The 13,896-nt window shown below is 40.4% G+C and overlaps 1 protein-coding gene across 1 annotated transcript; it reads left to right on the top strand.

The window, feature by feature from the left end:
- The first annotated feature begins 3,069 nt into the window (after positions 1 to 3,069).
- On the top strand, positions 3,070 to 3,615 carry LOC130949780 (uncharacterized). The gene has a single exon (XM_057878414.1). It carries the CDS (start codon positions 3,070 to 3,072, stop codon positions 3,613 to 3,615), a length of 546 nt encoding a protein of 181 aa, XP_057734397.1.
- The last annotated feature ends 10,281 nt before the right edge of the window (positions 3,616 to 13,896 follow it).

The raw sequence follows: 13,896 nt of genomic DNA, 5'->3' as shown, positions 1-13,896 counted from the left end.
TGTGCACCCACAAAGATAGGATTGGTGAGTTGGAAACATTGTTCTTGGGTAGTTTCATTTTCTCATTGATGAAATCCATTCCGAAAAAGTGTAGTGACCCCAGACCATGTTTAGTATCTTATTGGATTGGTGGAGTTGCCTTTTATGATTACAGGTATGATTTGGGAGCTTGTGTGAATATCATGACACTCTCTATATTTTCAAGGTTGAATTTAGCTCCATTGAAAAGGCCGGCTGCCAAATTTGTCTTAGCCGACAAGAGTGTGATCACCGTAGTAGGGATAACGGAAGATGTGCTAGTGATAATCAAGGATTTAGTGTTTCCGGTTGAATTTTATATCCTTGAAATACCTCCGATGGATAATGGAAGTTCTTCCTCTGTTTTGCTTGGTAGACCTTTCTTGAAGACCTCTAAATTTAAATTGGATGCCTTTACCGGCACATACTCTTTTGAGGTAGGTGACAAGACCATCAAGTTTAACTTGGAAGATTCCATGAGACATCCACCTGAAGAGCATTCCATTCTCCAATGTGGTGTAATTGATGAGGTAGTAGCAGAGATACAAAGAGAAGACTACAACAGGTTGTACTATCCTGTTATTAAAGGGAAGGATAAACATGAGGATAAACAAGAGAAAGCCGATGAGGATGAGCTTCATGATCATAGTGGAAAAGAACCTCAAGTTGAAGAAAAAACTGAATTGAAGCCTCTACCTTCTCACTTGAAATATGCATTCTTTGAGAGCAACCAAAGGTTTTCGATAATTATTGCTAGTGAGCTCTCTAGCCAAGAAGAAGAGAAGCTCCTAGAGGTCCTAAGGAAGCACAAGAAAGCAATTGGTTGGAGCTTGACCGACATTGTGGGGATTGACCCACGTATGTGCATGCATCACATCTTCCTCTAAGAGGGAGTTAAGCCGGTGAGACAACCCCAAAAAAGGCTCAACCCCACCATTCTCGATGTGGTGAAAAAGGAAGTCATAAGGTTTCTTGATGCGGGTATTATTTATCCGATTTTCGATAGTGAGTGGGTGAGCCCTGTTCAAGTTGTTCCAAAGAAATCAGGAATCACTGTTATCAAGAAGAAGGATGGTGAAATGGTCACGACAAGGGTGCAAAATGCTTGCCGGGTATGCATCGATTATAGGAAGCTGAATGCCGCAACAAGGAATGACCATTACCCTTTGCCATTCATTGACCAGATGTTGAAACGACTTGTAGGTAAATCTCATTACTACTTTCTTGATGGTTTTACTGGCTACTTCCAGATACATATTTCTCCTGAGGATCAGGAAAAGACCACCTTTACTTGTCCCTTTGGCACCTTTGCTTACAAAAGGATGCCATTTAGGTTATTCAATGCACCTGCCACTTTTCAGCAGTGCATGACTAGTGTCTTTTTTGATCTCATTGAGAGTTGTCTGGAAGTCTTTATGGATGATTTCAGTGTATATGGAACTTCTTTTGATGGCTATTTAGAGAACTTGGCTAAGGTCTTAGAGAGGTGTGTTAACACTAACCTTGTCCTCAATTTCGAAAAATGTCACTTCATGGTGAAACAAAGCATAGTGTTAGGACACGTAGTTTCTGATAAAGGCATTTCTGTGGATCCGGCCAAGGTTGATGTCATTACTAGTTTACCTCACCCCTCTTCTGTAAGGGAGATCCGTTTCTTTTTGGGACATGCAGGATTCTACAGGCGCTTCATCAAGAATTTTAGCAAGATTGCCTTGCCGCTATCGCGTTTGCTACAAAAGGACGTAGATTTTGAGTTTGATAGTGCTTGCGAGGAAGCATTTGAAGAGTTGAGGAGAGCCCTCACCACAGCACCAATTGTGAGAGGTCCTGATTGGACGCAGCCGTTTGAAATCATGTCTGATGCCTCAAACCATACCGTAGGTGCTGTGATTGCACAGCGCAAGGGTAAGCTCCCTTACATTGTTGCTTATTCCTCAAAGACATTGGATGCGACGCAATCCAATTACACCACTATGGAAAAAGAGCTTCTAGCGATTGTTCATGCATTGGATAGATTTAGATCTTATTTGCTAGGCTCCAAAATTGGGGTTTATATAGATCATGCATCCTCAAAATATTTGTTGACAAAGAATGAGTCGAAACCTAGGCTCATACGTTAGATCTTGCTCTTGCAAGAGTTTGACGTTGAGATTAGGGATCGAAGTGGGCCACAAAATTTGGTTGCGAACCATCTGAGCCATCTTGAAAATCTTAAATATGACCCATTTTCGATTGACGACTCATTTCCTTTGGATGGTTTGCATGCTATTTCGGATACCCTTCCTTGATTTGCACCTATGGAGAATTACTTGGTCGCTAATATCTTCCTTCCTAACTTTTCAAAATATCAAAGAGACAAGTTGAGGAGTGATTCCAAGTACTACATTTGGGATGATCCTCACTTATGGAAATGGGGGTAGACCAAGTGATTCGTAGATGTGTCCCTGAGTCCGAATTCCAACCTATTCTTGAATCTTGCCATTTGTCCGAGTGTGGTAGTCACTTTGGCCCACAATGGAGGATTAAAAAAAGTTTTGGATTGTGGATTCTGGTTGCCAACATTGTTCCAGGATGCCAACCAATATTGTTTGCTATGTCACCAATGTCAAAAGTCAGAAAATGCATCCCAAAAGGATGAAATACCTCAACAACCAATGTTATTTTGTGAAATCTTTGGTGTATGGAACATAGAGATTATGGGGCCATTTCCTAACTCAAGTGGATATCTTTACAATCTACTGGCAGTTGATTACATATCAAAGTAGGTGGAAGCGATTCCTACCCGCCTTGATGACACTAATACTCTGGTTTCTTTCATTAGAAACAATATTGTATGCCGCTATGGGTCACCACAAGCAATCGTGAGCGACCAAGGTACTCACTTTTGCAATAGGAAGATAGAAGCATTACTCAAGCAATATGGGGCAGTACACAAGGTTGCAACTGCTTACCACCCCCAAACTAATGGCCAAGCGGAGGTGTCCAACTGAGAGATAAAGCGGGTTTTGGAAAAAGTGGTGAACGCATTGTAGTTCTCGGTTGGGTGACACAATGTGGGCGTATAGGACGGCTTATAAGACTCCGCTAAGGATGAGCCCCTTTCGGATTGTCTATGGGAAGGCGTGCCACCTCCCGGTTGAAATTGAACATAAGGCCTATTGGGCGGTCAAGCAATGCAACATGGACCTAACCAAGGTAGGCATAGCAAGGAAGTTGCAATTAGAAGAACTCGAATGTCTTAGATTGGAGGCCTATGAGAATGCAAGGATCTATAAGGAGAAGACTAAGGCTTTTCATGATCACCATATCCGCAAAAAAGATTTCCAAGAGGGTGATGAAGTTCTTCTATACAATTTGAGACTTAGGTTCATGCCCGAAAAACTCCGTTCAAGGTGGGATGGTCCCTTTAAAGTGAAGGAAGTGAAGCCTTATGGAGTGGTTGAGCTATTCCACCCTCAAAATAGTGCAACATTCAAAGTGAACGGCCACAGGGTAAAGAAGTATCATGGTTATAAGTCACCAAAGGAATTGGAGGTGTTCCTTCTTGAGGATGCACCCAAAGGAAGAGAATCTCGAGCTAATGAACGTCCAACTTAAGGACGTTAAAGAAAAGTGCTAGGTGGGAGACACCCCACCATGGCATGATCCTCCTTGTACATAATTTCTTGCATGTAGTTTTAGAGTCTTTATTGGATTTTGTTGAATTTGTTTAAGTATGCTTGATATTTTTTTATTTTGTTGAGCTTGTCGGAGTCTTCATGAGGATTTCATTGATCTTGGTTTGGTTGAATTGATAATGTTGAAGAAAATGCTTAATTTTGAGTATTGCATAAAATTTTAAGTGTTTTTGAAGTATCTAGCTTGAATGATTTCCAAGATTATGTTATAATTGTCTTTCCTCATTTTGCTGGAAAAAAAAATGACACCCACGTGTGCATGTGGCCGACGTGCACGCGTTGCGCTGATGCTGCTGCTGCATGGGCCAAAAACCAGAGAGTTGTATTGGTGGGGTGCCAAAACTGTGTGTCTAGCATAAATTCCACCCCACACGTACTCGTGAGCCACGCGTGCGTGTTATCTCCATTTTTCCCATGTCACGCATACGCATGACCCACGCGTACGCGTAACTCCCTGCCCTGTTCACACACCTTTCTTTTCTTTTCTTCTTTTCATTTCTTTTTGGTGCACGAAATTGCAATCACACTTTTTGCAATTCGCACAACTAACCAGCAAGTGCACTGGGTCGTCCAAGTAATACCTTACGTGAGTACGGGTCGAATCCCACGGAGATTGTTGGCTTGAAGAAAACTATGGTTATCTTATTAATCTTAGTCAGGATACCAATTATAGTTATCAATTGACTTGCAAATAAACAAGAGAGCATGGATTAATTAATACTTATATGCAGTAATAGAGAATATGTTGGAGTTTTGGAGATGCTTTGTCTTCTGAATTCCTGTAACATAATGCTTCCTCACTTTCAAACATGCAAGGCTCCTTCCATGGCAAGCTGTATGTAGGGTATCACCATTGTCAATGGCTACTTCCCATCCTCTCAGTGAAAATGGACCAAATGCTCTGTCACAGCACGGCTAATCATCTGTCGGTTCTCGATCATGTCGGAATAGGATCCATTGATCCTTTTGTGTCTGTCACTACGCCCAACACTCGCGAGTTTGAAGCTCATCACATTCATCCAATCCCTGAATCCTACTCGAAATACCACAGACAAGGTTTAGACTTTCCAGATTCTCAAGGATGCTGCCAATGGATTCTAGCTTATACCACAAAGATTTTGATTAAGGAATCTAAGAGATACTCATTCAATCTAATGCAGAACGGAGGTGTTTGTCAGGCACACGTTCATGGGTTGAGAATGGTGATGAGTGTCATGGATCATCACATCCATCACAGTTAAGTACGAATCAGTATCTTAGATAGAAACAAGCATGTTTGAATGGAAAACAGAAATCATTGCATTAATTCATCGAGACGCTGCAGAGCTCCTCACCCCCAACAATGGAGTTTAGAAACTCATGCCGTCAAAAAGTACAAAGTTCAGATCTAAAATGTCATGAGATACAAAATAAGTCTCTAAAAGTTGTTTAAATACTAAACTAGTAACTTAGGTTTACAGAAAATGAGTAAACTAAGATAGATAGTGCAAAAATCCACTTCTGGGACCCACTTGGTGTGTGCTAGGGCTGAGACTTGAGCTTCTCACGTGCCTGAGCTGTTTTTGGAGTTAAACGTCAGGTTGTAACCTATTTCTGGTGTTTAACTCCAGCTTGCAACCTGTTTCTGGCGTAAAACCCAGAATGTAACATGGAACTGGCGTTAAATGCCAGTTTACGTCATTTATCTTCAAGAAAAGTATGGATTATTATATATTTCTGGAAAGCCCTGGATGTCTACTTTCCAACCCAATTAAGAGCGCGCCAATTGGACTCTTGTAGCTCCAAAAAATCTATTCCGAGTGCAGGGAGGTCAGAATCCAACAACATCAGCAGTCCTTTTTCAGCCTGAATCAGATTTTTGCTCAGCTCCCTCAATTTCAGTCAGAAAATACCTGAAATCACAGAAAAACACACAAACTCATAGTAAAGTCCAGAAATATGATTTTTGCCTAAAAACTAATAAAAATATACTAAAAACTAACTAAAACATACTAAAAACTACATAAAATTACCCCAAAATCGTATAAAATATCCACTCATCACAACACCAAACTTAAACTGTTGCTTGTCCTCAAGCAACTAGATAAATAAAATAGGATAAAAAGAAATCAAGAAGTAATAGTATCTCAGAGTTTTAAGTGAAGCTTAGATTCTAACTAGATGAGCGGGACTAGTAGCTTTTTGCTTCTAAACAGTTTCGGCATCTCACTTTATCCTTTGAAATTCAGAATGATTGGCATCCATAGGAACTCATAGTTCAGATAGTATTATTGATTCTCCTAGTTTAGTATGTTGATTCTTGGACACAGCTACTTGATGAGTCTTGGTTGTGGCCCTAAGCACTTTGTTTTCCAGTATTACCACCGGATACATAAATGCCACAGACACATAACTGGGTGAACCTTTTCAGATTGTGACTTAGCTTTGCTCAAGTCCCCAATTAGAGGTGTCTAGATTTCTTAAGCACATCACGACTTTAACCACTCAGTCTCAAGCTTTTCACTTGGACCTGCATGCCACAAGCACATGGTTAGGGACAGCTTGATCTAGCCGCTTAGGCCTGGATTTACTTCCTTAGGCACTCCTATCCGTTGATGCTCAAAGCCTTGGATCTTTTTCACCCTTACCTTTTGGTTAAAAGGGCTATTGGCTTTTTCTACCTCTTTTGCTTTTTTTTTCACTGCTTTTTCTTGCTTCAAGAATCAATTTTATGATTTTTCAGATCAGCAATAATATTTCTCTTGTTCATCATTCTTTCAGGAGCCAACAATTTTAACATTCATAAAATTCAATATAAAAAATATGCACTGTTCAAGCATTCATTCAGAAGACAAAAAGTATTGCCACCACATATAAATAATTAGAATTTTCCTTATTAAGAACTCGAAAAAATTATTGCATCTTTATTCTAAAAATATACTACTTTATTCATGTTTGATAATGATGAGTGAAATAAATTATAGCTTAATTGGAGATAAAATCAAAATAGATATACTAATTACTACTACTCATATATAACTTCTAAGGTAAATTCCTATAAGAACAACTATCACAGAGTTAAAGCTAAGATTAGGACTCAACAACCTTTATTTTGGGAAATAGATGTTCCTCTAGTCTGTGGGGTGCTTGGTCCTTCAAGAGATAGTTTTTGATGCTTCAGTTCCTTCAAGTCACGCCTTTGTTCTTCTTGTTCCCCAAGCAGTTTGCAAAGCATGCTATTTTGATTATTCTGTTCTTCCTTTATTTGGTCCATAGCTTCTTGCAACTTGGTAACAAATGCTTCAAGATGCTCCCAGTATTCAATTTGAGGGATCTCCGGGAGGAATTCCTGTGCTCTCCTCTTGATGGGGTTGTCCTGCACTTGTTGTCTTTCCATTGATATTTTGGTGATTGGTCGCTCAACCGAGATATACTCAGTTACTCCCATCTTCACCACAGCATCTTTACATAGCATAGAGATTAAGCTTGGATAAGCCAATTTGGCATCTTTGGAGTTCTTGTTTGCAATTATGTAAAGTTTACACGAAATTAGCTGATGAACTTCCACTTCTCTTCCCAACATAATGCAGTGGATCATTACTGCTCTTTTAATGGTGACTTCAGAGCGATTGCTAGTGGGCAGTATAGAATGCCCAATGAAGTCCAGCCAGCCTCTAGCGACTGGTTTGAGATCTTCTCTCTTGAGTTGATTTGGGACGCCCTTGGTGCTGGTTGTCCACTTGGTTCCAAGGAGGCATATGTCATCTAGAATCTTGTTCAAGCCCTTATTTGTTCTCATCATTCTCCTATTAAAGGAGTCTGGGTCATCTTTCAGCTAAGGTAGCTTAAAGATCTCCCTGATTTTGTCAGGGTGGATGTGAACAATCTTTCCTCTGACCAAGGTCCGATAGTCATAGAGGGCAGTTCCAGATATTCTCTGCCTGTCTATCCGCCACAGATTAGCGTAGAATTCCTGAACCATGTTTCTTCCCACCTTTGTTTCAGGATTAGCTAGGACTTCCTAGTTTTTGTTTCGAATTTGCTCTTGGATCTCCGGATTCGTCTTCTTTCAGATCGAATTTAACTTCTGGGATCACTGACCTTAGACCCATTATTTTATAGTAATGGTCTGAATGTTCTTTGCTTAAGAACTTTCCTTGATTCCAAAGTGGTTTTGGAATATTCTCTTTCTTGCCTCTTGGAGTGGTTTGTTTTCCTTTAGGAGCCATGATCTTAGTGGGTATGGTTTAGTGATCACGGATAAACACACCAAACTTAGAGGTTTGCTTGTCCTTTAGCAAAAGAAAGGAAATGAGAGGGATAGAAGGAGAGCCAATTTCCGTATTATGGAGGAGAGAAGAGAGGCCGAACATGGATTTAAAGGGTAGGGGTGGGTTTTCGAAAATTTTGAAAAAGATAAGATAGAAGATATGATTTGTAAAAGATAAGTTTGATAGGAAAAAGATGAAATTTAAAATTTAAAAGTTATGAAAGATATTTGAAAAAGATAAATCTGAATTTTTAAAAAGAAGATTTGAGATGAATTTGAAAAGATAATTGAGTTTTTTTTTTAAAAAAGATTTGAAAAGAAGTTGGAAAGGATTTGAAAAGGATTTGTGTTTATGAATTAAAATACATTTGATGTCTTTTGAAAAAAGGGATGTTAGAATTTAGGATTAAAAATTTTTGGAATTGAAGGTTGGAAGATTAGAGTTTGTAACATGTTTATGCAAGTAATTATGAATTGAAACATGAAAAATGAAAGAAAATTGAGTTGAAAATAAATTTGCCTCCTCCCCACAATCCTGGCATTAAACGCCCAAACACTGCATGTTTCGGGCGTTTAACGCCCGTTTGTAGCTTCTCCTGGGCGTTTAATGCCCAGCTGTTGCTTTTGGCTGGTGTTAAACGCCAGGAATGCCTTTGTCACTGGGCGTTTTTCTGAACGCCCAGGATGCTGTAAATCTGGCGTTAAACGCCTAGAAGATGCTTCTTTCTGGCATTTAATGCCCAGATGGCTATCTCTACTGGCGTTGAACGCCCAGTAGATGCTTCTTTTGGGCGTTCAACGCCCAAAACAGCTCTTACTGGCTTTTTTCGCACCAGTGAGCTTCCTTTTTGCTATTTTATCCTCTAAATCCTTCTGTAACTTTGTGAACTCAAGCAATTGCTACTTTACCTTGAAGATAATTGACATAGACCTGTAAAAATCAATTAATTAACAATTAAGCTTTGTTAATGGCTGGGTTGCCTCCCAGCAAGCGCTTTTTTATTGTCTTTAGCTGGACTATTACTGAGCTTTAATCAAGTCTCAGTTTTTAGCATTTTTGCTCAAAATTGCTTTCAAGATAATGTTTGACTCTCTGTCCATTAACAATGAACTTTTTGTCAAAGTCATTATCCTGAAGCTCTACGTATCCATATGGTGACACACTTATAATCACATACGGACCTCTCCACCGGGATTTCAATTTCCCGGGGAATAATTTGAGCCTAAAATTAAACAGCAGAACTTTCTTCCTGGCTCAAAGACTCTGGATGACATCTTCTTATCATGCCATCTTTTGCTTTCTCTTTGTAAATTTTTGCATTTTCGAAAGCATTGAGTCTGAATTCCTCTAGCTCATTTAACTGGAGCAATCGTTTTTCTCCAGCTAACTTGGCATCAAGGTTTAGGAATCTGGTTATCCAATAGGCCTTATGTTCCAGTTCCACTGGCAAGTGACAGGCTTTTCCATACACAAGCTGGTATGGAGAAGTTCCTATAGGAGTCTTGAATGCTGTTCTGTATGCCCACAGAGCATCATCCAAGCTTCTTGCCCAATCCCTTCTACGGTTAATCACAGTCCGTTCCAGGATTCTTTTAAGTTCTCTATTAGAGACTTCAGCTTGCCCATTTGTCTGTGGATGATATGGATTAGCTACCCTGTGGCTAACTCCATATCGAACCAAAGCAGAGTAAAGCTGTTTATTGTAGAAATGAGTGCCCCCATCTCTGATTAGTACTCTAGGGATACCAAATCTACTGAAGATGTGTTTCTGGAGGAATTTCAGCACTGTCTTAGTATCATTAGTGGGTGTTGCAATAGCTTCAACCCATTTGGATACATAATCCACTGCCACCAGAATATAAGTGTTTGAGTATGATGGTGGGAAAGGCCCCATGAAGTCAATACCCCATACATCAAACAACTCAATCTCCAAGATCCCTTGTTGAGGCATGGCATAACTGTGAGGCAAATTGCCAGATCTTTGGCAACTGTCACAATTAAGTACAAACACTCGGGAGTCTTTATAGAGAGTAGGCCAGTAGAAGCCACATTGGAGGACTCTTGTGGCTGTTCGCTCACTTCCAAAATATCCTCCATACTGTAATCCATGGCAGTGCCAGAGGATCTTCTGTGCTTCTTCTTTAGGCACACATCTACGGAATTACTCCGTCTGCACATCTCTTGAAGAGATATGGTTCATCCCAAAGAGAGTACTTTGCATCCGTGATCAATTTCATTGATCTCTGCCTACTGTACTCTTTGGGTATGAATTTCACTGCCTTATAGTTTGCAATGTCTGCGAACCATGGCACTTCTCGGATGGCAAAGAGGTGCTCATCCAGAAAGTTTTCAGAAATCTCAGTAAGAGGGAGGGACACCCCTTCTACTGGTTCTATTTGGGACAGGTGATTTGCTACTTGGTTCTCTGTCCCTTTTCTGTCTCTTATTTCTATATCAAACTCCTGCAGAAGCAACATCCATATGATGAGTCTGGGTTTTGAATCCTGCTTTGTGAGTAGATATTTAAGAGTAGCATGGTCAGTGTACACAATCACTTTTGATCCTACTAAATAAAATCTGAACTTGTCAATGGCGTAAACCACTATAAGTAACTCTTTTTCTGTGGTTGTGTAGTTCTTCTGTGCGTCATTTAAAACACGACTGGCATAGTAAATGACGTGCAAAAGCTTGTCATGCCTTTGTCCCAACACTGCACTAATGGCATGGTCACTGGCATCACACATCAGTTTAAATGGTAATGTCCAGTCTGGTGCAGAGATGACTGGTGCTGTGACCAGCTTAGCTTTTAGAGTCTCAAATGCCTGCAGACACTCCTTATCAAAGATAAATGGCGTGTCAGCAGCTAGCAGATTACTCAGAGGTTTGGCAATTTTTGAAAAATCTTTTATAAACCTCCTATAGAATCCTGCATGCCCCAGAAAGCTTCTGATTGCCTTAACATTAGCAGGTGGTGGTAATTTTGTGCCCAAGGACAATTCCCTCAGTCACCATAAAGTGACATTTTTCCCAGTTTAAAACCAAGTTAGTCTCTTGGCACCTCTTTAGAACAAGTGCTAGATGGTCAAGACAGGAGCTGAATGAGTCTCCAAATACTAAAAAGTCATCCATGAAGACTTCCAGAAATTTTTCCACCAGATCAGGGAAAATAGAGAGCATGCACCTTTGAAAGGTTGCAGGTGCATTGCACAGGCTAAATGGCATACTTCTGTATACAAATACTCCGGATGGACATGTGAATGCTGTTTTCTCTTGATCCTGGGGATCTACTGCAATTTGATTATAACATGAATATCCATCCAGGAAGTAGTAGTATTCATGACCTGCCAGTCTTTCTAGCATCTGGTCTATGAATGGTAAAGGAAAATAATCCTTTCTGGTGGCTGTATTGAGTCTTCTATAATCAATACACATACGCCACCCTGTAACTATTCTTGTAGAAACCAGTTCATTTTTTTCATTATGAACCACTGTCATACCACCCTTCTTAGGGATGACTTGGACAGGGCTTACCCAGGGGTTATCAGAAATGGGATAAATAATCCCAGCCTCTAGTAATTTAGTGACCTCCTTCTGCACCACCTCCTTCATGGCTGGATTCAGCCGCCTCTATGGTTGAACCACTGGCTTAGTGTCACCCTCCAATAGGATCTTGTGCATGCATCTGGCTGGGCTAATACCCTTAAGATCACTGATGGACCACCCAAGAGCTGTCTTGTGTGTCCTTAGCACTTGAATTAGTGCTTCCTCTTCCTGTGGCTCTAAGGTAGATCTTATGATTACAAGAAAGGTATCACCTTCTCCCAGAAATGCATATTTCAGGGGGTAATGGTTTGAGCTCGGTTTTGGGAGGTTTTTCCTCTTCCTGAGGGATTTTCAGAGGTTCTATTATTCTCTCTGGTTCCTCCAGATTAGGCTGAGCATCTTTAAAGATATCTTCTAGCTCTGATTCGAGACTCTCAGTCATATTGACCTCTTTTACCAGAGAGTCAATAATATCAATGCTCATGCAATCATTTTGGGTGTCTGGATGCTGCATAGCTTTGACAACATTCAACTTAAACTCGTCCTCATTGACTCTCAGGGTCACTTCCCCTTTTTGGACGTCAATGAGGGTTTGTCCAGTTGCTAGGAAAGGTCTTCCTAGAATGAGTGTTGCACTCTTGTGCTCCTCCATTTCCAGCACCACAAAGTCAGCGGGAAAGGAAAATGGCCCAACCTTGACAATCATAACCAAGCTTTTTGATAGTAGATGCAGGTATTAGGTTGATACTTGCCCCAAGATCACATAAAGCTTGCTTGGTACAAGTACCCTCTAATGTGCATGGTATCGCAAAGCTTTCGGGATCTTTAAGCTTCTCAGGTAAGCTTTTCAGAATGACTGCACTGCATTCTTCAGTGAGGTAAATTTTTTCAGTTTCCCTCCAATCCTTCTTATGACTTAAGATCTCTTTCATGAACTTAGCATAAGAGGGTATTTGCTCAAGTGCCTCTGCAAACGGAATCTTTATTTCAAGAGTCCTGAGATAGTCTGCAAAGTGGGCAAATTGCTTATCCTGTTTCGCTTGACGGAGTTTTTGAGGATAAGGCATTTTGGCTTTGTATTTCTCAACCTTAGTAGCTGTAGGTTTATTGCCTATAGATGTCGGTTGAGAAGCCTTTTTAGAGGCGCTGCTATCAGCACTTGTATGTGTCTGATCTCCCACTGGCATTTGAATGCCAGGGGTGGAAGCTGGAATGGCGTTAGATGCCAACTCCTTACCTGTTTCTGGTGTCTGAATGCCAGAACTGTGCTTCCTTTGGGCGTTCAACGCCAATTCCTTGCCTGTTTCTGGCGTTGAACGCCAGAACTGAGCATGGGTTGGGCGTTCAATGTCAGCTCTTCACTCCTTTTCTGGCATTTGAGCGCCAGAATTATTCCTCTCTGGGCTCTGACTATCCTCAGAGGGATCTTGGGTAGCAGTTTGTTTATTTCTTGGCTTCTTGCTGCCTTGAAGTGAGGTATTTAATATTTTCCCACTTCTTAATTGAACTGCTTGGCACTCTTCTGTTATTTGTTTTGATAACTGCTATTCTGTTTGCTTTAGCTGCACTTCCATATTTATATTAGCCATTCTTATCTCTTGTAGTATTTCCTTGAATTCGGCTAGCTGTTTTGTTAGAAAATCTAATTGCTGATTGAATTCAGTAACTTGTTCTGCAGGATTTAGTTCAGCGGTTACTGTTTTAGCCTTTTCTTTCATGGAAGGTTCACTGCTTAGGTACAGATGCTGATTTCTGGCAACTGTATCAATGAGCTCTTGAGCTTCTTCAATTGTCTTTCTCATGTGTATAGATCCACCAGATGAGTGGTCTAGAGAAATCTAAGCTTTCTCTGTAAGTCCATAATAAAAGTTGTCTAACTGCACCTACTCTGAAAACATTTCAGAGGGGCATTTTCTTAGCATCTCTCTGTATCTCTCCCAGGCATCATAAAGGGATTCATTATCTCCTTGTTTGAAGCCTTGGATGCTCAGCCTTAGCTGTGTCATTCGTTTTGGAAGAAAATAGTGATTCAGGAATTTTTCTGACAACTGTTTGCATGTCTTTATGCTGTCCTTAGGTTGGTTATTTAGCCACCTCTTTGCTTGGTCTTTTACAGCAAATGGAAATAGTAATAATCTGTAGACATCCTGATCAACTTCCTTATCATGTACTGTGTCAGCAATTTGTAAAAATTGTGCGAGAAACTCTGTAGGTTCTTCCTGTGGAAGACCAGAATACTGGCAACTTTGCTGCACCATGATAATGAGCTGAGGATTCAATTCAAAGCTACCGACTCTGATAGAGGGTATACAGATACTACTCCCATATGAAGCAGTAGTGGGGTTAGCATATTGATGATTAGATTTTTGACGGTTTAGAATTTCACTAATGAAATCTCGTTGTAAAGT

This window comes from Arachis stenosperma, chromosome 9 (assembly GCF_014773155.1).
Source record: "Arachis stenosperma cultivar V10309 chromosome 9, arast.V10309.gnm1.PFL2, whole genome shotgun sequence".
NCBI lineage: Eukaryota > Viridiplantae > Streptophyta > Magnoliopsida > Fabales > Fabaceae > Arachis > Arachis stenosperma.
This window is presented reverse-complemented; position numbering and strand designations above follow the sequence as displayed.